Raw genomic sequence first — 26,951 nt, forward strand, 5'->3', positions numbered from 1 at the left:
GGGGGATGTTTTCTTGGCACACTTTAGGCCCCTTAGTGCCAATTGGGCATCGTTTAAATGCCGCGGCCTACCTGAGCATTGTTTCTGACCATGTCCATCCCTTTATGGCCACCATGTACCCATCCTCTGATGGCTACTTCCAGCAGGATAATGCACCATGTCACAAAGCTCCAATCATTTCAAATTGGTTTCTTGAACATGACAATGAGTTCACTGTACTAAAATGGCCCCCACAGTCACCAGATCTCAACCCAATAGAGCATCTTTGGGATGTGGTGGAACGGGAGCTTCGTGCCCTGGATGTATATTCCACAAATCTCCATCAACTGCAAGATGCTATCCATCAATATGGGCCAACATTTCTAAAGAATGCTTTCAGCACCTTGTTGAATCAATGCCACGTAGAATTAAGGCAGTTCTGAAAGGGGGTCAAACACAGTATTAGTATGGTGTTCCTAATAATCCTTTAGGTGAGCGTACGTGTGTGTGAGTGTGTAGGAGCCGGCAGAGAGCAGCAGAGGCTGCAGCCTGATGATAAATGGTCCCGGGCCCGTTTAATACCGAGTTTCGGTGCCATCAATAAAGAAAATTAGTTTTCTTAACCATTGCGTTTGAAGATAAATCAGATTTGACTCTTGAGACATAACGTTACATCATAGGACCCGCCAGTCTTGATAGCAGTATCGATAAGCTCCGACCTTGTTAATTTTCGGGTTTTAATATTGGTACCGGGTCCTTTTGGAACTGGGTATCGAGCCCCATCCCTACTGATACCAGTTCTCGCTTATTTACTAATTCTAAATCTGCTAACCGACTGTGTGGGTCTCATTTAACAAAAGTGGTTGTCGGCAAAGCAACAGTGTTTTTAACGAGTCTAAAGCCAGGTGCTTACCAGATAACACAATGGGGCATTCTAGTGATTTAGCATTGCAGTCTAAAGTCTTATACTTGATGCACCAGGGGCATCCTGAAGCGTGTTTTTTTTAATTAACCGGTACGTATTTCCGCCCATGTAATTGTTGTGTGTAGACTTGCTTTCAGTGTCGTCATGATGTGTCCCTGATCACGTGCGGAGGTGGTTTTCGCTGATGATGTGTCTGGGGTGCATTTAGACCCGTACTTTAATGAGGTCAAGCACCATCTGATGGCACTCTGATCACCCAAAACACCTTTTAATGCCAGGTGTAAACAGCCTAATAGAGTGTTTGAGCTGATTTGCTCTGAAATTACATGTTCAGTATAATGAGACTGCTGCTTCTCTCTACTGGTCATGTTTTAAATTTTTAGCGAGACGACACGGCTGCAGAGAAACCGCTATCGGACACCGTTTTTTCCTCATTTAATAAATTATTTTTAATTATCTCATCATCTAAATATGTGATTTGATTAAAGAGAGTTCAGAGATACTGTAGTGTTTTTTTTTACCATTGTTCCCACTTTCCCAGTCAGAAACTAATAAACGCCGCAGGACTGACCTTTTCATGTATTTGGTGTAGTCTGAAGATACGTAGTTATCATAACATAATCATGATCCCACAGGCATCCAGGAACCGAGCGAATCAAAGCGAGCAAACTAAGGGGGGGGTTTGAGGGTGCGCCGTTTTTCAAGCTCTGTCTGAGGGGAGTCTGAGACTTTGAAAATCCCTGGCCTAAAGTAAAGATCTCAGACTGCAGCTGTGGGCCTGTTGTCTGCTGAGACTGTGTGTGGGTATGGATCTCGTTACCCAAGGTGCCCAGATATTAAATCATACTTGTGCGCACACACACACACACACACACACACACACACACACACACACACACATTCCCCTTGCAGCCTTTGTATTGATTTATATTGACCCTCGGTTGTGTGGTGGGCCGGTCATTAAATTAACACACCAACGGAGAAACTGATGACTCCACCAGACCACAACTGTGTGTGTGTGTGCTGAGGAAAATAAAAAGGACAAAGAAAGTGCTCACCTTAGGTCATTACTTCCACACACATAAAGCCTCACACACACACACACACACACACACAGTCTCTCTCTTTCTCTGGAGGAGAGTATCAGCAGCAGAATGACTTCCAGACCAGAAAGCTCAGCTCGTTTCTCAACCTTGAGGCTTGTGGGAAAGGCTGTGTTGGGTCTCCTCCGGGGAAAACGAGCTCTTTTACCTGCACATTCATCTTCCTTATAGGAGTCGGTGCATGTTCGCATGTCTTATCCTATTTATAATGAGTGGGATGAGACCTTAATGTCCTGGATATGAGAAACTGGAGCATGCGGGCCGTGATCTGCTGATGTGAAGTGAAAGCAGCAGATCAGTGGTTAGTGTGAAAAGGTCTGTGGGTTCAGGATGAACAAACACAGACCACCAGATTGCAGCCCATATGTTTACTGTTTGGTTTATTTAAATCCAGATCCAGGGGTGGTGATGGTACAGTGGGTAAGACGCACGCCTGAGGTGCGAGAGACCCGGGTTCAGTTCCCATCCGTGAAACTGTGTCCACCAACGTGTCCCTGAGCAAGACACCACGTGGACCCTGGCACCTATTTCCAGGAAAAACGCCTAAAATAACATACCAAAAATAAATCAGTAAAATCTCCTCATTTGGGCTAGATGCATAATTCTGGTCTCCTTTGAAAGGTCAGAAGCTAAAGAATGTAAATCCATTGTACATTAACATATTTATTTTACCATTATATACTACATTGAGATGAAATACAGAAAATATGATATTTTCATTTTCATCTGGGGGAAAAAAAGCTATATTTTAATGCAATAAACCATCAAAACCATCATAAGGTAGAATATAATGAACCTGAATATCTTCTAATCCACCTGGAACACAACTGTAACTGTAAATTTGATGAAAAGAAACTGATACAACAGTTATTACACAATCTTCAAAATCAATAATCAAATATATACCAGGCGAATGTCCATGTTTTGGCCATATTTACTGTTTATATGTTTACTTTTATTGGGAGTTATCTTCATTAAAACATTATTTCTCTCCATACAACCATGTTCCAAATAACATAAAGCTTCCAAAACATTGAAATAATGATAAAAACTGTCAATATTCCTGTGACCAAAACCACTCCCATGCTTAACAGGCGACAGCTTGAGAACAGAACATCCTACAGGGCTCTTTCTCTTCGTATTGAAGAGACGAATCGATTGATATCTTGCATGTCTGTGTAGCTCCTACGGGTCGCCAGCAGAGGCCGATAAAGACCGCCTCCGTCAAAGCAAACTCTTCTTCTCTACTTCAGTCCGACGACAGAAAAACCGGCTAAGCCGACCTCACAAAGATGACGGCCCGCCAGACTGTCTCTGTTGACACAAAGGACCGCTGTTTTTTGACGGAAAACCGCTAGAACAGCGAACATCGATTACCTCCCTGGTATCGGGGTGGTCCGGTACCACGTGGTTAACCCCTCGTTGCTCCACAGGCGTGCGACCTAAATAGGAATGGATAAAAGCGTCAGCTAAATGAATAAATGTATGAATAAATGTAAAATCTTCTCCAGCGTGAAGCCTATGTTCAGAATATTAAAGGGACACGCACCCTGAAAAACATCTGTATTTTTATATAGACAGCAACATCACTGGGTTTACGGTACCGTTCACATTTGAACCGATACTGGTACCTGTACTTTACTCTCTCTGTAATAACAAAAATGTAGTTTCTGAGTCTTTTTATTCAGAACATGTTGTTGTGTAAGGTAAAATAAACAATTATAAATAAACAATAAATTAGATAAAATCAGTTGTTTGGGGTCCCTGTTCAGCTCTTCATCAAACATCTCGCACATTAACTGTTCCTCTCTGCAGTTTTTTTGTCTGATCCACTGAAAAAGTAAGTCTTGTTGTGTCAACAATTAAAGCCTTCTGTTAGTTTGTCAGTGGAAAGCTTTTAAAATGAAGCAGCAGGAAATGTTTTCATCAGCAGTAACTTAACACGGCTCCGACAAGGCTGAAAGCGATCAGGAAACCGTAAAATAAGGCTGATATCTGAAAGGAACAGAAATTAGATCACACGATCTAATTTCAAAGTCCTGGCCTAATTACCATCACAATTTATAGACTGTATCCACCGATCAGCCAAAAAATTATGACCACCTGCTGGTCATAATGTAGGTCTCCCTTTTGCCGCCAAAACAGCCCTGACCCGTCGAGGCATGTACTCTGTGTGTTCTGATAACTTTCTGCTTGTCTGTTGGATGTCGTTGGTTCAGCGCTTTTCCTTCCTTGGACCCCTTTTTGATTGTTACTGACCTGTGCAGATCGTTCTGGAGGGGCTCTCACAATTTGGCCCTTGTCAAAGGCGCTCAAACCCTCACGCTTGCTCATTATTCCTGCTTCTGACATATTAACTATGAGGACACAATGTTCACCTGCTGCCTAATATATCCCAACCACTGACAGGTGCCATGGTAAAGAGATAATCCGTGTTGTTCACTTCACCTGTCAGTGTTCATAATGTTATGGCTCATAGGTGTATAATGACAGCAAGGTCGGGCCTAAACACTTTAATATCTGTGCCAGTGTGATTGGTAAAAGCTTTTTCCTTGTGCAAATGTGGTTACTGTTAATTTCTTTTAACCCGTTTCGTGATTTAAAAAAAAAAAGAGGCCAAAAAAAATAATGTTTTTCCGCCTCGCAATGCTAACTGGCTTCCCCACCCTGTCGGCTCCAATCCTTCACTGCTTCACACTGAAGACATCTTAAAAAATAACAAATATATAGATTCATGTTTAAAAAAAGGCTCAGTCGTTTACTAAAACAGCCGCTCACTGTAGTTTTTATCCAACAAAAAGGTGGAAATAGTGCATTTATTAATTCACATGTGGTGCTGTAGTGAGTATTTGGGGCAGCAGGACGGTGCATGTGGGGCTGAGTCAGAATAAACTACAGGGTTTGTGTTCGTGGTGATGAAGGAACATGTCACCCAGTGCAGCAGTGAGGCTCACTGATGGGTTTTTAATAGTTGTGGGGGAACAATGGAGCTCTATGGCTCACAGGAGGAAGAGAAATCAGGCTTTTTATCAGCGAAATTGTTGTTTTGCTCCTGTTATGACTGATGAATAAGAAAACCTGATTAATAAATAAAAACATTAAGAAATTGATGCCATTTATTGATACTTGGGAGATTTGTTGCAACCACACTTCTCTCCGTACTCAAAGGTTTTTGATACCCAACCCTAAAAGATATAATACACAATACATCACAGCACACCAAACCAGGGTGGCAGTCAGTGGGGACGGGACTTTGGAACCGGACCACTGCTGAAGGTCCCCTTGATCGAGGCCCTGAACCCCTACTTGCTCCCCGGGTGCTGTTAAATGGATGGGTTAAATGCAGAGAATGAATGTCCCCTCCGGATCAATAAAGTACATTTAAAAAAAAAACAAAACAGTGTGGACGTACTTAACATGTGATGTGCTGATTGGAACATTGTTGTACTGTTTACAACACACAGACTGTGTTTACATGTTCATCTACTTTATCTTTAATCTGATGATCTCAGTTCTGTCGAGCCTGTCCTGTCAACACTCTCTGAAGTCATTATCTTAATAACTTTAAGGTGTCGACATGTTTGGACATTTGTACCCAGTTTCTGTTTATAAGGATGAGTACACGCCTCAGTGTGAGGAGTCATTATCGAACCGCTCAGGTCAAAGGTCGCATTGCACAGTGACGCAGACAGAAGCAGCACAGTTGTGCTTTCACTTTTCAGATCTCTCGAACAACAGCAGGGGCTTTTTTTAGAGCGTGTGTTTGGATCTTTTCCTCGGGGGCCAGAAGAGTGTTTGTAAGTTTTCACAACAGTCAGTCTCTGTATGTGTTGAACAATGTGGGAATTATTTATTCTTTACAGAAAGCAGTCAGACTTTTTATTCTGTGCATCTTTGTTCCATTATTTAACACATCAACTTTGTGTTGGAACGTTTAATCTGTTGTTTGTTTGTTTTTTTTCCACTGCAGGCTGTTTACCACGCCAAAAAACAAACTTGATAATGATGAAAAACACCCGATCACTATGTTGGCTAAAATAGTATGAATCATGACTCACTTTGGTGGCAGAAATTCATCCCATCCAATCCAACTGTATTTATAAAGTCAACCAGATGCGACCATAAAATTGCAACACACAACTCTCAAACTGGGTTAAAAGCCAAGGATTAAAGGTGAGTTTTCAGTCGTGATTTAAAAACTGGAGCCTGACATGAAGAGGCACTTCATTCCATAGTCTCTGTGCTGCGACTGAGAAAGCTCGATCCCCCCTGTTCTTGCGCTGTGTTTTATGGACAACAAGGTGTCAGCGGACCCTAATGACCTTAAAGGAGCACACGGTTTCAATAGATCAGTGATATAAGCTGGAGCCAGCCATTAAAGGGCTTTTGAAAACAAACAGAATCTTAAAATCAATCCTAAAATCAACCAGGAGCCAGTGAAGGGAGGCAAGAATGTAGTCTTGCTTACGAGTTCAAGTAAGAAGACGAGCGGCAGCATTTTAAACCAGTTGTAGTCCCGGCTAACGCCTGCATGTAATGCATTACGATAATCAAGGCGTGTTGTGATGAATGCATGTGTAAGCCTGTCAGAATCATGCGAGGGTAAAAAGGGCTTTAGCTTTGAAAGAAACCTAAGTTGAAAGAAATCAGCTTTTACAACAACGTTATTCGGTTTATTCCAGTTTAAAATCATTGTTTATTTTAACGCCAAGGTTTGTTACATCAGACTTACAGGTTCAGTGTGTAAGTTTTAGTGGCATCTAGTGGTGAGGGTTGTGAATTGCAACCAGGGGCTCAAGGTGCATTCAAGTGCTCCTCGGACGGTCCCACTGTAGCGCCGTTTGGGCTACTGCAGAAACATGACGGCAAACATGGTGACTTCCACATAAGAGGACCTGCAGTGTATGTAGATAGAAATGGCTCCTTCTAAGGTAATAAAAACGTAACGGTTCATTATGTAAGGTCTTTATACACCACTGAAAACATTCGATGTGAGAGGCATCAGAAGCACCACAAAATATCACGACCTAAGTTTTGCTCTTGTTAAAATTTTATTTAATTTAAGGCCATCCAGACTTTGGTGTCGTCAAATAATCTGTTTAAGAAGCTACCATCTTTTCTTTTAATGTGCAAGTAGAATTCCCAATCATCTGTGTAAAACATATTAACCTCGAACTTTCAAGTTGTACTGGTAATCGATGTCAGCGTTGACTTTGAAAAGTGGGATGAAAGACGCGCTCGTGTTTGTGTGTGTGTGTGTGTGTCCCTGTCTGGTAAAATAAGAGTTAGAAATAGCAGATGATTGACTTTCCCCACCCACAGCAGATGGTTGTCCCTGCAATAAAATAACTGGCCAATGGGCAGAGAGACGGGTAGAGGGAGAGACAGTGAAACGGCTTTGAGATAAGACAGAGACAGAGTGGGGAGTGGAGCTGTGATACAGTAAATATGTGTGAGTGTGCATCAGGATATTAGATCACATCTCAGCAGGACGAATCTTATCAGATCCCAACATGCAAACATGAGCTCCACTGCTAACTTCCTTCCCCTCAGGAGTGTGTGGGTGTGTGTACTTTGTGTAACATCCTGTTGAGACTCAAATGTCCTCACAAGGACAGAGAGATGTACAGGGTGGTGACATTTTAGTCAGGACACCCTGGAGGGGTCATTTTAAGGTCCGAGGCGAAGGAGGCCTAATGCTGCATTCAGGACACATGGGATAATAGTAAAAATGAACTGCTTGTGTGACGTAAATGTTGCCCTGTAAGCTTACAAACACCATAGGAAGTAGGATACAGTTGGTAGAGAGTTAAATATAATTGCACATACACATAGATGGTTTGTTAACTTACAGTTAAATAACATTACATCTTTATAGTCATGCCTTTCCCATTGAAACAGGTCAGTGAGGGGTCGAGCTTAAAGGTGGAGTCAAGGAGTCTTTTTTTATTTATTTTTTTTTTTTTGTCAAATTAAGTCACACAGCACGATTCCAGCCATGATTTGTGTGCCAGGTTAAGTTAAATGACTCGCCTACGGATATTCAGTTTAATTTCTAGTTCACCAAGACATGCTGTTATTGTGACGTTAGCTCTGGCAGCAGGAGAGCTGTGAGCAGCTGTAGCAGCAGTTGGCTGACACACAACCTAGCTGACACTGGTTACATTACTTGCTGTGATGTTGTTCGCTCTATATGATATTATTTGTCATGGTGTTGGGATTTTTCCAGTATTGCTTACTCCACCTTTAAACTTATAACAACGGGGTTCTAGTTAGGGGTGGGAACCTCCTAAAGACCTCACAATTCAGATTCCATAAACGGCTACGATGCGATCATAAAACGGCCGTCGATGCATCTAAAATTTGTATTCGGATTTGTAACAATCAAAAAACAATTTATTTTTAGTTTAGTTCGACAACTTCCATTAGGGAGTGTAAATGAAGAAAATGTTTTTTTATTTTGAAAAATGTAAAGATTTACTGTGTATGGCACGTTGTAGCAGGGCTTTGACCGTTTGCTTTTATTTTAAATTTCCGATTATTTACTTTAATTGCAATGCATCTAATAATGTTTTTTTGTTTTTTTCCCCCACTCATCCTGCTAGTTATGGAGAGAAAGTTTATTTGATTTGATATAACAGGTAGAAATGTACGTTTCTCCAGTGGAAACGAGCTGTTTTCCCCTCCCGTTCTCACTCCCAAGTCGTCACATGGTCAAGACCCCCTTGGCGTCAGTTTTTTACGCCCTGGGAAGCCCTGTAGTGTCATTTTTGAGTGCAAAAAGTAGGCGTAGTAGGGAGTAGGGAGGTCTGTGGGTGGGTCAGAAATCTGACTTTTACCCGGAGTCTGGGGTTCGTTTCCCATGTGAAACAAAAAGTCGACATTGATTCTTTTTAGGAAAGTTATGTAACGGTAAGTTAGTAACTTTACTTAGTTATTTTACCCTAAACCATGATCTTTCCCTAAACGTAGAAGTAGTTTTGGTGCCTAAACCTAACCAAATTGCAACATTTCACAACGTTAACAACAAGTATTATTTTGTCCAACCAGATTTTGGTTATTTGTTACTTGTGCAAAGACGAGGGTAATAAAAAGTGTCGCCAAGGGGTCTTGACCAAGCGTCCATATGTGATGAGTTGGGAGCAAGAATGTGTTGATTTTCCAGGAAGTAGAAATTTGAGAAGAAGTTGAAGTGCCCATTGCAAGGGGCCTTACAGTGTTTAGTATCTGAAGCTTGATAATAGTTCTTGGATTAAATAACACTTTATTCTCAGGTTCCTAGAACAGGGGATAGCTGCAGTGTATTTCATTCGGCGTTCAACATTTGAGACACACAGGTTCATATTGCCTTACAAAATATCTAATAACAGATGGTAACTGACATTTTTATTGTTCTTGCTGCTTTTTATGTCGATTAAAAACAATTCTAAGGAGAAGACAGAGAAGGTGTAATGTTTGTCTGCAGATATATTGTATGTAATGTTTGTATATACAGAAATGTTGGTCAGAGTTAGAGCCGTTTTTTAGCTCATTTTGTGATCCCAGCCATTTAAACTCCAGGGATCAGCTCCTCGCAGGGCGCTTTTGTGGTTTGCGGTCGACGTCTCATTGTCCAGCTTTCTGTGAAACGTGAAACTCTGCACACACTCACTTGGCAGCGAGGCTTCAGAGTGTGAAGGAACAAGATCAGAAACAGGAGTTTACGTTACGTGACTGTGACTCAGAGGCTTCGAGTGAGTTTGAATATTTGAGCAAGGCGTCGCTCCACCGTGTAATCTGTCTGCTGTCAGTGTGTCATCAGGCTGAAGGTCGAAGCTCTGGGTTACAAATGTGGAATTGCGAGTCGGTCCTCACAGATATAATCATCTTAACATATTTCATATACAGCGACGTACAACATACTCATAATCAAACGTACAGATTTACAAATTAAAGTGCTCCTATACGCCATTGTTCTTCCAAATTGATTATGATCCTATGCCTCCTTCCCCACACCCATCACTGTTAACCACAAACATAAGCAAAGCAAAGAAAAAAACAAAAAACTGACAAAACAAACATAAAAAACACAAACACTCACTCAGGGAAAGCAGCTTAGTACACAAACAGTATATTATAATATCAGTAGTCAGTATTAGTTACTCATTAAGACTGATTTCTATTCCGAATTGATATATTCATGTACTTCTGAAGTGTAATTTGGGAACCATCCTCAATACTGTTAAAAACAGGTTGCCAGGTCAGCAGGAAGTAGTCCAATCTATTTCTGGTTATGTATGATAGCCTTTCAAGGGTAATAAGATTTAGGAATTTTATGTACCACAGTAAGACATCTGGAGGTTCATCACCCACCCACCTGTGAAGAATACTTAACCTTGCAGCGTACCTGCAAATTCTCACCTGGCAGCCTTCCTTGTTGTATCATCTCATCCTAAAATACAAGTGCCTGGGCTTAATGTTAATTTACAAGAAAGAATACCATCACTCTTCCTGTTAACATTATTCCAAAATTCCACAATCTTTGGACATTCCCAGAAAGCATGAAAATATGTTAATATTAATTTTTTTATAAATTTTATCACTTTCAGTGTCATAACTTTGTGAATAATCTTAAATTGTGTTTCATGAGATTTAGTTTAGCAACTTATCCTTTTCGCCTTTTTTAAAATTAAATCCCATTCATGCTCACTTATAGTAGTCCCAAAGTCTAATTCCCAGGAGTACCTACTAGTATTTGTATTAATCTTCTCCCGTTTAAAGAATTTCTCCATAGAAGTAACTTAAAAAAAATTATGTACAGAGGCTGATTTAACCAACAGGTTTTCCAGGAAGAAAATCTCAATATTCCCTCAATAGTGAGGAGTAGACTGGACGTAACTCCTCAATTGCAAATATCTATAAAAAAAAAAAACTGTGTTCGCTCCAGACCAATCTCTGTACTCAACTGAGCAAAGGATTTGATCCCCGGTATGTTAAATAGATCCTTTATATAAACTATCCCTGCTTCCCGTTATCTCTTAGATCCCTTATTCATTCACGAAGGAGGAAAGTGAGGGTTTTTTACCACAGGTGCTGGATGGGATATGGATCCCCATCTTCCCGTAATATTTACATATTTTATACCGCGTGCCTACAATGTTTTTAACCACACAACACTCTGTTTTTTGTTAGGTTACATATTCAGCTGACTGTGTGAGGCACACACACATGTACATGCACAAATTGGGTCGAGTGGGTTGCTGATGAGACTGATTAGGTAATTTAGCAAAAACGCTGCCTTTCTCAGTTTTCTGTTAACTCAAGAGCTAAGACGAAGTGTTGTGTCACACACCTGAGTCAACACACACACACACACACACACAAATACACAACAAGGCTCAGATAAACACCCACAAAACCAATGCACACACACAGAGTTGCTCACACTTGACATAATTTACTTCAATCCATTAAAGCTGAATTTACATAATACTGTCTCTGCTTAACTGCCTCTGCAGGGACACACACACAGGCATGTAGACTGCAGTGTGAATGACCTTGCAGCTGCAAAGGAGCAGAGCTACAACCTGTATTGATTATATGTGTTTGTGTATGTGTTGCAGCCAGAAACACGCATTATAGCCCTAATTGAGACACACTGTCTCCGTATGTGCTGGTCTGAGATCAGGTGCCAGCTGGCTGTGATAAACGCTGCTCTCAGACCAGCTGAAGGCTCAAACACCAACTAACTAAATTGTTGTTTATTTACTGTTTATCTTTTATCCTTGTTGTTGCTCTCTAGACAACTGTTACGGCCAGATTGATGTAAGATTTTCTGTGGATATTAACGGCCTCTAAAGGATGAATCCCCTCCTGAAGTTTTTGTAAATAATTAATGGCTGCTGTCGTCTCACAGCTTTTTGATGTCGAATTATAACTAAATGCAACAACACACGCTGAAAAAACAGCAAACCCACGGCTATGGTTTGAACCAGATACCAATCATGCAATTTTTAAGGATTTGAATCCTTTCCAGCTCCTTAACATTATCAGTACTCATTATTATTATTATTACTTTTTATAATCACACGTCTACTGTACATAAAATCACAGACATTCTACCGTATAGAGATAACATATATACACAATATAAACAAAAACAAGACAGATTGAGACAATAGTACAATGAGCAGAGTGGAAAGGATGCAGGAGTAAAATTATCATTCTGATGTACATGTCGGAGGTGGATGAGATATACAGGATGTACACAGGATATATACAAAATGACAATATGAACAGTATGAACAGCTCTGAAATAGAGAATGATGAAAAAATAATAAGTGGTAACCAGTAAACGGGTGGCTGATTAGAGATCTATTGCACAGGAGTTGTTCCTGACACTGTGAGGCAGAAATCAGCTGTTCATCAGAGTGATGGCTTGTGGGAAGAAACTGTTCCTGAGTGTGCTGGTTTTGGCGTACAGTGCTCTGTAGCGCCTACCAGAGGGGAGGAGCTGGAACAGGTTGTGTCCGGGGTGAAGTGGATCTGCAGTGATGTTTCCTGCCCGTTTCCTGACTCTGGAAATCCTCAATGGAGGGCAGGTTGGCACCAATGATCTTTTCTGCAGTCCTGACTGTCCGTTGTAGTCTGCTCCTGTCCTTTTTGGTGGCAGATCCAAACCAGACAGTGATGGACGTGCAGAGGACGGACTGGATGATGGCTGTGTAGAACTGGATCAGCAGCTCCTTAGGCAGGTTGCATCCTCTGCTGGGCCTTCTGGATGATGGTGTCCGTGATGGGCTCCCACTTCAGGTCCTGGGATATAGTGGATCCCAGAAACCTGAAGGATTCCACAGCAGTCACAGGGCTGTTGAGTATGGTGATGGGGGCAGAGTGGGGGGGGCTCCTCCTGAAGTCCACGGTCATCTCCACAGTTTTGAGCGTGTTAAGCTCCAGGTTGTTCTGACCGCACCAGAGAGTTCCCCAGTCTCACCTGCTGACTCCTGTCAGTCAGGAAGTCTGTGATCCACTGACAGGTGGAGGCTGGCACAGTGAGCTGGGTGAGTTTGGTGCTGAGGATGTCCGGGATGATGGTGTTGAACGCCGAGCTGAAGTCCACGAACAGCATCCTTGCATATGTCTGTGGAGAGTTGCAGGATGTAATGCAGTCCCAAGTTGACAGCATCATCCACTCACCTGTTCACTCAAACTGCAGGGGGTCCAGCAGGGGGCCTGTAATGTCCTTCAGGTGGACCAACACCAGTCTTTCAAAGGACTTCATGGCTACAGATGTCAGGGCAACAGGCCTGTAGTCATTTAGTCCAGAGATGGAGGGTTTTTTGATGATTGTGGAGCGTTTGAAGCAGGAGGGAACTTCACACAGCTCCAATGATCTGTTGAAGATCTGTGTGAAAATGGGGGCCAGCTGGTCCGCACAGATTTTCAGGCTGGATGGTGATACACCATCGGGGCCAGGAGCCTTCCTGATCTTCTGCCTCTGGAAGAGGTGGCTCAAATCCTCTTCACAGATCGTGAGTGCATGAGGGGTTGGAGAGGGGGGGTGACAGCGTGGCAGTAGGGGAAGGTTTGAACATGGTGTTGGGGCGGGGGAGAGGTGTGACTGTGGGCTTCTTAAACCTACAATGAAAACCATTGAGCTCGTCAGCCAGTCGTTGAGTACCAGCAGTGTTGGGGGACGGTCTCCTGTGGTTAGTAAGTGTCTGCAGGCCTCTCCACACTGACGCAGGGTCGCTGGCTGTGAAGCTGTTTTCTGTCTTTTCAGCGTAGCTCCTCTTAGCTGCTTTGATCTGTTTAGTCAGTGAGTCTCTGGCCTGGTTATACATGAATCAATTAAATATTTCTGATTCTGATGTATGTCATCCTATTCGGGAGACCTGCCAAAAAAGGATTTAATGAAATTTAATAAATTAAAACAGTAATGCACCTGAGTGCTTAAACAGACACAAAATAATAATAATAATAATAATAAAACCAAAATGTCAAAAACGGATTATTGCAAAGACCGAAAAGGTGTAGGCCGAAAATTAGAGGGCTTATTCCGCCGACCTGATGTATTAACAAGCTGCAAAGTCCAGACATGTTACCAAATATAAAGAAATAAAAATAAATATTTATGGCTGCAGCAAACAAAAAGGCAATTGCTCATAAATGGTTACAGACAAATCCAGTTGAAATTCCATAAAAAGGAAAAATTAGACAAGAAACACGAGGCAATAATGAAAAGGATAGTGCTGTTACAGTCCGGTGAGAGATGTGAATTACTCCAAATGTAACCTAATAAAACGCAGTGGCAGACGAATGGAAAGACTTCACCTACTAAGTACTTTCTCTTTACCTTTCGTGGATATTATAAACATATTATGTCGAGCTGCGTAAAGAGATTTACTCTCTACTTTTCTGTACAATTCAATGATTGTAATATCAGTTGCAGAGGTGCAGTTTCTTTTGATCAATAACTCGACCCAAGGCCTAGAAAACGAAGCATGTTTAGTATCATGTATGTTTATTTATGTACCCCTGTTTGCACAGGCACTTGTAACCAGAAATGATAAAAAATAATAAAACAGTTAATACTTCTTTTGGCTGTTGAAGCATAGAAAAGAGAAAGTTCTGGAATTTATAGCATTAAAGTATGTAGCCCTAATCCAAAAATAATCTCAGTATGTGGTTACAGAAAACCACATTAGCTGAAACCAATTACACGGCTCCTGTTGGCCCTTCTGTTTAAATTCATCACTTTAACTGAAAACACTGCGTAACTGAATGAAGTTACTGAATTGGAGGTTGTTTGTGTTTTGCAGGTCTGACGACAGAAGGCCTGTATCGCGTCAGCGGGAACAAGACGGACCAGGACAACATCCAGAAACTGTTTGATCAAGGTGAAACACTCAGACACACACGCTCATAAATACATATTCATCTACCTTCGAAACCTGAAGAAGGAGCGCGAGTAACTGGAGTTTTAAAGCTCAGAGAGAGGGGACAGTGGCTCTCATTATTTTCACAGATCGTGATTCTAAATTACTTTCCCATGAAGGTTTAAGAACTCGGGAGTTCCTCGGAAAACCTGTTACCAATCGAGTAGCGCTTGTGTGATGTGTGCAGTAAATTTCCAGCCGCAGAGAAGAAAAAACTGATTCCAAATCTGACCGCGCAACATAAGTGCTTAAAGGGAAACACATGCCCCGTGGAGCGGAGTCCAACCTGCACATGAGGGCTGGTGAGCTGCCAAACCGACTGTTAGAATAAACAGAGTCACCACAGGCATGAAATCACCAGCACACGGTCAGAAGTGTCTGTCACTTTACAGGACGGGTTTGTTTTTCCACTCTCACGCTCATTATTGATTGCATTATTTCCCAGTTTCTCTTTTAATCAATTGGTGTCATCACTGATCAGATAACTAGGCATCTCAGTTAACCTGAAGAGTCTTCCTGCAAACTGAGAATAGGGTTAGGTTAAATAATAGTTGGTTTCCCAGAGGAGAAACGCACCGTTCTTATTCCTTTTCCCCAGTTTTGTTCCCAGTGTCCTAAATGATTCGGAGTGGAACACGTCCTGTGCTCACACTGGAGTCCGTTTCCCTTCAGTGTCAATCTATTTAAAAATCATATTAAAATGATCTCCTTATAACTTCTGATCAATAGTGTTTAGAGGTCTTCTTTAGGACTTTTACCTCCAGGGTTGAAAACAGGAGCTACGTGACATTTCATGGTGCAAATTCAACAAAATCTAATGAAATAAAGGTTAATAAATTGATAAACTCACTGATTCCATTAGAGTTCCTGTAAAAGTTGGAGGCAATCATCTGTTTCCCAAAAAGAATAAATATAATATGACAAAAACAGCTCGTCTCGTATGCTCGTCTAGCTATTCACACACATGTATTTCGGATGTGTTAAAAACGTGCTCATGCATGCAAAGTTTCCAATAAACACATCCCATAGGATCACTGAAGTTGATGGTATGGAGTAGGCCAACTTCCTGGAAATAACAATATATCGCATGTCTTGCTGGGAGTCCCTGGGACATGACATTACATTAATGCAGGGTTTTTCCTGCATAGAGAATTTTTTGGCGCCCCCCAAAGAGGTTTTAGTGAGCGGATATTCTCCTAATGTGTATTAATAGCCATTATCAATCAACTGTTGAGCAAGCAGAACATAAACTTAAATACGACGTCTTGACTTCTAGAAGTCACCTCTCCTCTCATCTATAGTGCTGTTTTTTTATTTTTTTACACATGCAGCAGGCGCAGGATTTATAAACCAGCTGCTGCGTTGGTTTGACTGCGCCTGAACGCTCCACTACCCGACCTACTGAGCTCGCACTACTGGGAGCGATGACTTCCTGTTACTTCTCAGAATATAAAAGCCGTTTGTGCTTGAAGTGTGCCGGTATTCACCAGTACATTTTACCTTTTAGTGTGCCGGCCCTGGTCCTCTTCTCTGCCCTCTCTAAAATCAGATTTTCTGGGCACTACGTGACGCTCACCTGTTCCCGTTCTCGCCTGCCTGCTAATCGCCGCAGGGAGATCGGGAGCCTTTCGTGCAGCCGTGTGCATAGCTGCTCGTCAGTCACTTTTCGTGAACCGACCAATCACAGCCTGGAGGAGACGGGACACTAAAAAAAGGTTGAGGCGCTACAGCAAACTTTAGAAATGTTAAGCTCCTCGTTCTGTATGCACAGTTTTTAATTACTGACAAGTTAATTTGCATAAACAAATGAGAGACTGACCATCATGTAAAGCATTTTTCTTGCACAATAATTTAGTGACTGTAAACAACCCACACAAACTGCTGTTTTGTCCAACTGGAATTAATATTAGGCTACTAATGGTAAGCTATAGTAGCCTGTACTATTATCTGAAATTATAATGAATATACAAACATTAGCACTAATCAAACCTTAACCACAGTGGTGTAATATCAGAGAATGGTTTTATTAGTGAAACAGCTGAATCTTAACTAAATTATCCAAATCAAGTGTCACCTGTAAATGTGTTATTATACTAACATTATACTTTATTTTTATACCTTTACTCCTCCAGGTTGTGGATATATTTTTATCAAATGATCAGAAATAACAAGAAAAAGCATAGATTTCAGTCATAAGATAACTCATTGCCTTTAAAAAGGTTACTGTTGTGCGAGGTCACCGGCCAAAGGCCCATTTTGAGCCAGGAAAAACCCTGTAATGAAATTAGGTTTGGTTAGCTAAGGTTAACTTTATTATCCCGAAGGGAAATTCTGCTTGGGCGTAGTGCACTGATGCTTCATAAAAGACCTGACAAGCATCGACATGTTGCACATCACAAGAGGAAAAAGGACATTGTTGACAACATAGTTCCATGGATTAAAGTGCATGTGCTAGTGTGGTTAATGCACGTTGCACCAAGGTTATAAGTAAAGTGCTAAAGCTCTCACACATTTATTGCACACAACTATATTTCACATTATTCAGCAGCTTAAGGGAGGCGGGCACAAATGCTCATTTTAGGCAATTGGATATTAAATATATTTTCGGGGGGCTTTTCATCATGAAGCACATGAAGTGTCGCTGTTTTTTCTCACCCCTCCAGACTTGAGGTTAGGTATCGTTTTGAATGTTATCATTTTCTAATGCTCTTCTTCACGCTTTGTTGATGTACTGCGGAACAAATGAGGTGACGTTAGGTCAGCGTTGCAGGTCCCGGCAGGTAAGAGACACTTTTATAGACTATAAAATGCTCACTGCGGTTCAGTCAAGAGCTGAAAGATGCAGGAAGTTTGGAACCGAGAAGCAGAATCCAAACGCACGGTCTTATCGAATCCATGGTTCTTGGAAATTTGGTGACGATTGATCTACACCCAACCTTAGTCGAGACCAATCCCTTCTTCCATCCAGTATAGATGTAGGTGAAGTTGTACCAGAACTTCTTATGCTGTCGTGAGCTTCCATGGCTTAAATGGACTAATATTTAAAAATATAGTAATATAATTTGTATTTCTGGTTCCCTTTGATCCTTCAGATCTTAAAATGTAGACTAAACTAAATGTCACCAAATGGCATCTTTTAAAAAATATCTGATAAATCGTTCCAAAGAAAACAATTACAGAGTTGCTGTTCTTCAGGTTGACTCATCATGTAAAACCAGCGTTCTCAAACATCTTCAGTTAATTCAGAGTTGTTCCCTGTGAGTTTCCCCCTTATGACTTGCCATAGGTGCCGTTTTCAGGTTGTATATTTTCTGTATATTTTCTGCACATGCATCCTGCCGGCCGTTCTCCTCGCTGCAGCTCGATCAAACCTGTGTATGAAAAGCACCATTAGTGCCAATTAGCTCCTCCGTCAGTAAGAGAGGATGGTGGTCTGCTCGCTACTTCCACAGTTTAATGTGGATATATTTTTATGGAAGTAGCTGAAGATTGAGATGAATTTGCTGTGGGATTCAGAGGTCACTGTGGTTCAGCTTCATTAACATTTTAGGCTGAAGCAGCATTTTTTTTGTTGTTTATACGCTTCATTAAACAGCTGCTTCTCCTCCTCTTTTATTCTCTTTCTTGTTTGTCCCTGTTTCCTTTAACATCCTTCCTTGTTTCCTTCCCTGTTTTTCCGTCCTCCTTTTATTCAGCTTATCTCTCTCCTCGCTCTTTATCTCTTTATTTCCTTCAGAGTATTTCTACTGAGCTCAGTTTGTTTGTCCTTCAGATTCAGCGTGACAGCTGTCGTATTACCTCAGGGCTTCGTCCTCTTTCTCCTCCTTCCCGTCGTCATTTGCCCGTTGCAGTGAGTCAAAACAGGAAGTGATATGTATTTATTTTTCATCCTGTATCTCTGGTAACAGGGTGATTATTTCCTCTTTATTTTAAAAGCCATCATTACACAGTATTTTGAGAAAGCTGACACCTGACCTGCTGTGTGAAACAAGGGCTGCAACTTTGTTTTGCTGCAACAGAACTCAAACCGACGCGATGGAGCTGGAGCTTCCCTCCTCTCCCGACAGGAATAACAGAGCAGAAAAATGGTTGTTTGAACTGGACGTGTATTCTGTTCCAGCCCTGCTGCTCCATCAGAGAAACACTCGGGCCTCTGTGCCCGCAGACAGACTGATGATAACCTCTGTTAGCTGTGATCAGAGAGGAGCTCTGTCCTCCTGCTCAGACACAAAGCTCAGCTGTGAGCCTCGCTGCTGCAACACAACTGCTCTTACAAGCTCTTTGATATCCTCCGAGACTGAAGCATTGACCCCACGAAAATCCTGTTTGACTCATATCTGAACGGATCAACGTGGATTATAGGATCCAGGTCTGAGAGTCAGCTGCTCGTGTTTAACATGAAGGGGCTTGGCTTCGCTGTCCTTGAGTTGACAAAGCTTTTTGGTCTTTGGATGGATCTTTGGTCAGCGGTGTTTCCCCTTTTTTGGTCAGTACACCTGCTGTTCTTGATGGCAAAGGTGGTTAAGAATAATCGCATGGAAATGTGTCCAGTAATAAACAGTTTATTGTTAAAAAGAAAGTCTGTAGAGATCATGTCCGCTACATCTGCAGCAGTCAAGACATTTTCTGTGAAGCAGTTCGGCTGTTTGACGATCATATCAACAATAAAAGAGAGAGCATCTGTAATGGCTCTACCGATTTACTTACTTATTGGCGATGGGACAAAAAATATTTGAAATTTTAATAAAAATCCCCATCAGCCTGCTGTGGTAATCCACTATTAACCTCCAATTTAAAATTATAATTCCTTCTATTGTTTTTTCTGTGTTTTATAACCTTTGATCATCTGACGTCGGGCTCCTCAGTACCATCAGTCAGCTCTGTCTGCTCTCTACAAACTGCTGTGAAGTTGTGTTTTGGGACGGAGGCGGCTCACTGGGCTGAAAGAAAAGATGAAAGTTATTTAGCTGGAAAATCATAGGGATATAAGTATAAATAGATTTTTAGTAGGTAATTTCTTATTGCACCATTTTAATCTACTCCATTCTCCACCTTAGTTTAGTGTTTACTCCCTACTCGAATCTGCTCGCCTTGCTTTCCCCCTTCAGTTCTCTTTTCCTTGCACTCACACACCTCCGGTCTCTTATCGCAGACATACCTGCTAGCCCCGCCTCTTCCTGTCTCTCTCTCCCTGTATGTGCCTCTGCTCTCCCTGACTTTCTTCATCAGCAGTACGTTTTTATAAAGTCGCCAAAAAAACACAGAACTCTTCTTTTGGATTTTTCCACCCGTAATTCTGTTTTCACAGCAGCAGGTTCGCCACATGTGGAGGCGGCTTGATAAAGACGTAGCCAATTGACATCTGCACTGGTGTGTTCACTGTCACTTTACCTGGTCCGTGCTTGTAAAATATCCGCGTCTTGGTAATGGTATGGTAATAGATTGCATCTGTCTGTGTGATTCTCTGCAAAATGATAAAATGTGCCACCAAATATACCTGGGCAGCCATTTACATACCTGGGAGGCCCGCCCAAGTAAAGTGTGTATATATGTGGGAAACACTGCTATGTCCATGTTGTTGATTTATTTTAAGAAGAGCTGCAGGCGTTGTATTTAATGTCATAGGAAGTTTGTGTAATCTGGTATTAAATATAGATATAATGTAGGAACACATAGGCTAAAAGAAAATATTATAAAAAGAGAATGGTTTAGACGTTCTCTATGAAAATGGAATAAATACAGTAAATAGAGTCAGCAATGTGTTTGCACACACTGAGAAGGAATTTGATGAGCGTGGTTTTAAAGTTTTGAGAGTACATGAGTTGAGTGCACCGAGAGTTTGATCACATTATCCAGGCGCTCTGCCCGGGTGGAGCTGCTTTCCTGTTTGTGATGCTGAGGATGAAACCAACTGCACGCTGTAGCGGAAGCTGCCGTGAAACAACAGATAAAAAAGATTTAAAAATAATAATAATAACCTTGTGAATGTGCTCCGGATGGTGGGAAATCAAGGTCTCTCTCTTTCTTCAGATCACAACATCGACTTTGTGGCGATGGACGTGGCTGTGAACGCTGCTGCCGGGGCGCTGAAAGCTTTCTTTGCCGACCTGCCCGACCCGCTGATCCCCTACAGCCTGCACCCGGAGCTGGTGGAGGCCGCAAGTAAGAATAAACTCACAAGCATACACCGTCTTCATCGAGTCTGAGGAAACACATGAGCCAGGAATTACATATTATCAAACATTCTCCCTCAGACACCTGCAGGGCCCAGTAAAAAAATTACTAAAATGCACAAACGAGAGAAGGCGTCGGAGGAGACGGTATGTACGAGCCTTGAACCTGTCGGGGCAGAAAACAGACGAGCTGGAAATGCGGGTGGGGAAATGTGAATAAATGTATATAAATTATGTGTATAAATTGGCCTTAACAATGATCAACCGCTTATGTGGATGAAAAAGTTTGGGAACGAATCCTTCCTATACAAATGCTGTTTAAATAACTTGCTTTGAGGGATCGAATAGTCAGCATACAGGGTTCACTTTGGACAAATATTAATATTTTATATGCATGTTTCTGTTACCATTTGGGCATTTATAGCCTCCAGTTTATGTTCTATAAAACCAGACCGAGCTGTGGCTCTGTAGCCTAAAGCTGGCTGCACACTAGATCATAATTAGGCCAGTTTTTGGGTCCGATTCTCCCCGCTGACAACTGCGCGGACGTTCCTGAGCCGAGACCTGTCAGAACCCCAAATGATCCAGTTGTGTGAGAAGTTACAGACATAATCTTAAGGTTGCCGACTAGATCAGAGGCTCCCCTAGTTTGATCATATTGAACATGTTTGAAATCTGGGAGCCTCTGGTCAGAAACCCGCAACAGCCAATGAGAGTCTAATTTCTTTCGCCATATCAAAATGAAACGGATATAAATCAACATTAAAAACTTCTAACGTTGTGTTTCCGCCGCTGCTGTAAACTTGCGCGCTCACACGCTGACGCATCCGACTCGACACAACCACTTTTCTTTTGAGGTAATTACTAAGGGTTTGAACCGCGTTGAGTGTTTCCAATGCCACTGAGAACGCGATGAAGCTAGATGCTAAATTTGGAGTGCACAGGTATTAGAGCCTTTATGGTAAATGCAGTTAAAAGGAGCAGAGCGAGCTGACAGGCAGGGTCATTTTCTCTCTTTACAAAGTGTTACAGCATGAGAGCCTTACCTGAACAGAGGCCATTATATCTTAATTATACACAATACGAGCACAACGTGCAATATAATGTATCAAATTGTGTCGGACTTTGTGAATGGAGGATACACGTGTGACAAAGTCCGGTTTTAAGATACCTTTAAAATAAGGTGTTAAAACAATGTACACAGCATGGAAATAAGATTAATTGGATTATATACACAGAAAGTGTAAAACGTATTGCATGTGTCCATTAAAAGTAAAATAAAATATCAGGGAAATTGGTTACAAATGATTCTTTGATTAATGGTTGCTGGAAAAACATCATCATCATCATTTATATTGTGTTTATGATCAAATTGTTTACTAGGGCCCAAAATTGTTAACAAGAGTGCAAAGTTCTCCATAGACCTATCCTCTTTAATTTGCTTTTAAAGTGCACCAAATTAATTAAATTAAATTAAATTAAAATGCACAAATCTTTCTTCCGGGGGGTCGACCCACCATACTCTCACAAAATCCTGTGTGAGGCGTCCCCAGCGTGGCGTGTATGTGCTTGCGCTATAAAATGTATAAACCTGCTGATTCCTTCTTCTCAGCTTTGAGTTCATCTAGTTTGATTCTCTTTGTTTATTTTTCTGTGCAAAACACAACAACAACAACAACAACAACACACAAGGTCCACCGTGTTTGCCGCTCTGACATCCTTTAGTTAAACCTGTTCGTTCTTACGATTTAAAATGTAAAATAAAATCAGTTTATTCTGTCGTTAACGTCTGTGGTATCAAACATTTTTAAAATCGGTTTAGATTTGCAAACATACTTTACTTACTTACTTTATAGTGCATTTAATTTACACAAAGTAATCCGTATCAATCGTTTGTAAGTGTTCGAAACAGCTGCTCTGTGTTTTGAAACAGTCGGTAAATAGCGACTTACTTTATATCCATGCAGTAAATATACAAAGGTCAAATAGATGGTAAGAAAAAGAGAAAATATTTGTTATGTTTGTTAATAATCACCGGCTTGTAGTGATCAGTTAACCCTGTCAGACATGATCACGATAAGAGGTTTCTACTGTAACTACTGACACACACACAGGCGTACTTTTAACTTCTTGTTTGTTGAAACTTGTCTTCAATGCTGCAGAAATGTAGTTGAGTACACACACAGACACACACACACACACACACACACATACGCAGCTTTCTGTCACATCACACACTCTTAAGAGGATTTTTTTTTACAGCCTCAGGATGCTGTCAGACATCTACAGTGTTCTCTGGTTGTATATTAGTGATGCTGAGTGCTGAAACCACCGACGACAGCAGATTAATGAGCCAAAAATACACACCTGCACACACAGCGAGAAATGTAAAAAGACATCACACACACACACTTTAATGATTTAATGAGTTTCTGAGAGAAGAATTGGAGAGAGAGAGGGAGGGAGGAGGTGCCGGGTCTTCTCTGGAAAATTAGTCAAATATAGCAGAAACTTTTTTTCTCTCCTGTGATTTCTCTCTAATCACTAGATTGCGACTGTTTGACCTTTGACCTCCTCGCTGTCTGTTCCTCTTTGATAGGAAACGAGGACTCAGGCTTTAGTTCACAGATGAATGTTAATATCCAGATTTAGGTTGTTTGCTGGTTTATACCTGTGATGGTCTCACGTTCTGCCTTTACTTCCGTCATTCTAGTTTTCCTCGTGTCTTAGTTTCTGTTAAAGTAAAATTTATGTATTTTTAAACTTTGGCCCCAGTTTTCACATATTTTGGTGTCAAAATGACCAGTAGGTACGAAAGTTTTTAGAATCGAGGGCAGTTCTCGCTCTGTGAAATCTAATGAGAGGCGAGATGTTGCAGGAAGACGACGGTGGAAACGTGAGTCGGAGTTGGAGAGAAGAGTTTGTTGTGTTGGAGGAACGTACTAGGAAATAAAGTTTTGATAGCAGCTCCTGTACGTACACAACAAACTCCTCCCTCATTTCCACCGGCGTCTTCCTGCAACAGCTCGCCTCTCATTAGATTTCAGACTTCAGCTGCCTCTCAAAGATCCTTCCCATGATGTTGTCCTGGTGTAACAGTCTGAGCCTGCGGGTGGCAAAAAGAAGCGCTTCTTGCGGACGCCATCTTGGCAGCGCCTCACTCTGCTAAATCCAAAAATGAGCAAAGAGGTGGAGCTGAGGCGGGCTGAAAGAAGCGTGGTTGCAAGCGTGTTTGTGGGATTGACTCGCTTTTGTAGCCAGTACTTATATCAGAAAGGCGTTGTTTTAAGTATCCGTAATGTCTCAATAATTTGCTTGGATGTTTCCTGCAAAGAATTACATGGTTTGGTACTAAATATAGGAATAATATAGGAATTGGGGGAGGTTCTATTTTTTCCTGCCAGCAAGAAAAAATTAATTGAGAAAAAGAAAGTCGGCAACGTGTTTGTGCACAATTTAAGGAGGGTGGTTTTAAACTTTGGGATTATGAGTAGGTGACGTCCTGCAGAGAGCTTTAAGAGCATATTATCTGGGTGGAGCTGCTTTTCCTGTTTGTGATGCAGAGGATGAAACCAAACTCTGCACTGTAGCTGAAGCTGCCATGAAACAGCAGATAAAAAAAGATGAAAAATAACCTTGTGGATGTGGGAAAACAATCCAGTTCTGATAGGAAGCAACCATTTGGGCCCGGAGAGACCCCTTATCTTTTTTTTTTCTTGAATTTTCTGTAATCTGTAAAGTTTTCTCTTTGAAATATTGAATAGTTTATCTTTTTTACGCTTTTACAAAGTATTGAAATAAAAACAATCTGATAAAGGAGCAGCACTCTTTCAGTTTAAAATATTTTGGTGTCTCTGACAGTATTTGGGTCTGTGGCATCGAACAGGTTAACACTCGTTGAACAGACTTTCAGTGACGTTTTGTTTTCCTAATTTAGTTTTGATGGTAGAACTCAAATCCTGAATCTTGCATTAATAAATCAGAGATGCACTGATCAATCGGCTGGGAACTGGAATAAGCAGTTTTTTTAGCTTTATCGGCGGCGTCGAATATCCAACTTTCTGCTGGTCACATTTAACGCTACACCCATGCAGCGCTGTTACAGCAAGGCGATCAGATTAAAGATTTTGTGAGGAAACAATTAAAAAAAAGGTGCATAAATAAGTAGAAGTAAAATGTTGAGATAAGATATAAGCCACTAAATGCTAACCTGGAGCACTTTTTATTTTGAGATGTGTCTGAGTGAGAGAAGGTCCTGTAATCTAAGTAATTTAATAATCAATGTTTTATTATCAACATACAGCTAATGATGGCGAAAGAAAGAATTTTCCAGTAAAATATGTGTTTGCTGGCAGTTACAGTTCTTAGAAAGCAAGAAAATCGGTGCATCTCTAAGCAACATGATTTTATTGGTAGTTGAAATCAGTATTTTTATTTATATTTAAATTTTTCTGCAGCAGCATCCTCTTTTCTCGGCGCTAAGCTCCATAAACCCATTGCATTGTGGGTACAGCGGTAGGTTTTCCCATCAGACTGATGTGTGTGTATAAAATAAAAGGGGATTAAATTGTTATATTGGTCACATGATAAACTCTTTATTGTACTTAATGTTGAGAAATGGCAGCAAGGATTAATGACCTTTGACCTCTCACAGCCATTAGACGGTGAAAGGCTCCCGCTGGCTCCTCGTTAAGGTGATTGATGGCGTGCAGGGGTAATAAATCTGTGTACGGCTTTAAATGTGTGTCTAAAAATATATGAAAGGCTTTTCGCTGGTCCTGGAATGTCTGGAATATTCTCCAGGATATTCCAGGCGGTGTTAGAGTAGCTCTGTTGTGACAATGCAAAGATAAAAGCTCTTATTCCACTTTAAATATTTAACAGCAGACTGCAGCGTTTCAGCAGCTCCAGCGAGCTTTCGCCGGCGGGAAGGTGATGTATCCCTTCGGGAGGATGAGGGATATCGAGGAAACTTCACAGACGGTTTACTTTTCAGGAACACGGCAGGATGTGTCTTCTGTTTGTTTGTTATTGTTTTACTGCCGCTGCTTATTCACGTCAACCAGCTTTCCACTGTCTCGGCAGCAGCGTCGTTTCTTGCTTCCAGCTGATGAAACACGACACTCTAATCACTAGTCGTGTTTTTTAATTTGCGGTTTTATTTTCTTACACAACGTTTTATATTGCAGGATCCTTGATGTTACTGACAAATAATCTGTTAGTCAAAAGAAGTTTGATAGGGAATTATTTTACTAGTTTCTTCGTGCATCTTCTGAGATATGAGGATCTGCTGCTTTTCTCATTATTGCTGCAAATTAAAATATCGTTTCAGAGGAAATAAGGAGTGTGAGCAATTCATTTGTCAGCTTTGTGACACTTTGGAGACTAAAACAGTAATCAACTCATCAAAAGATAATCAACAGATTCTAAATAAAGCCAACCGCTGTGGAGCATTTAATCTCCAGTTTAGAAACATTTAAAATCACATGAACTTTTCAGCTCAGCAGAGCAGGAAGAACAAAAACTGCTTCAGCTAATCACAGTTTTTTCCAAAGTCATGGCGCCTAAATGAGCAAGTTCTGGAAAGTACTTGATGACATTTACCTGATGGAGCTCTAATTACAAACTGATTTAAATAGACAACATTTCAGTCCACACCTTCGTCAAGTCAAAATATTTAATAATAAGTAGTGGGCTGATAGCTGCTTTGTTGACAGGTGTGGTTAACATCAAACCCACTCAGGGCGACAAATGTCTCGCAGTGATTCACCTTAATTAGCTGCACATGCATCCGGAAAACAGGAGAACACAGACAAAAGAGAGCCTGTGTTCCTCCCTTTCGCCCCATGGGACC

The 26,951-nt window shown here is 41.2% G+C and overlaps 2 protein-coding genes across 5 annotated transcripts in view; one reads left to right on the forward strand and one right to left on the reverse strand.

Moving 5' to 3' along the window:
• Window positions 1–26,951, reverse strand: part of kcnh5b (potassium voltage-gated channel, subfamily H (eag-related), member 5b) — a 1,142,829-nt gene that overhangs the window by 557,949 nt on the left and 557,929 nt on the right. The window lies entirely within an intron of this gene.
• The window catches only part of arhgap5 (Rho GTPase activating protein 5), a 73,602-nt gene that overhangs the window by 38,934 nt on the left and 7,717 nt on the right, over window positions 1–26,951 (forward strand). For 3 of the 4 annotated variants that reach the window (XM_046062566.1, XM_046062567.1, XM_046062568.1), the window contains exons 4-5: window positions 14,808–14,885; window positions 20,955–21,086. In XM_046062566.1, the coding sequence (XP_045918522.1) occupies window positions 14,808–14,885; window positions 20,955–21,086 (210 nt within the window). Of the gene's footprint in view, window positions 1–14,807; window positions 14,886–20,954; window positions 21,087–26,951 lie in introns of those variants that run through there. The other variant, XR_006827085.1, reaches the window with a different exon arrangement.

Source organism: Micropterus dolomieu, linkage group LG11, assembly GCF_021292245.1.
Source record: "Micropterus dolomieu isolate WLL.071019.BEF.003 ecotype Adirondacks linkage group LG11, ASM2129224v1, whole genome shotgun sequence".
NCBI classification, from domain to species: Eukaryota; Metazoa; Chordata; class Actinopteri; order Centrarchiformes; family Centrarchidae; genus Micropterus; species Micropterus dolomieu.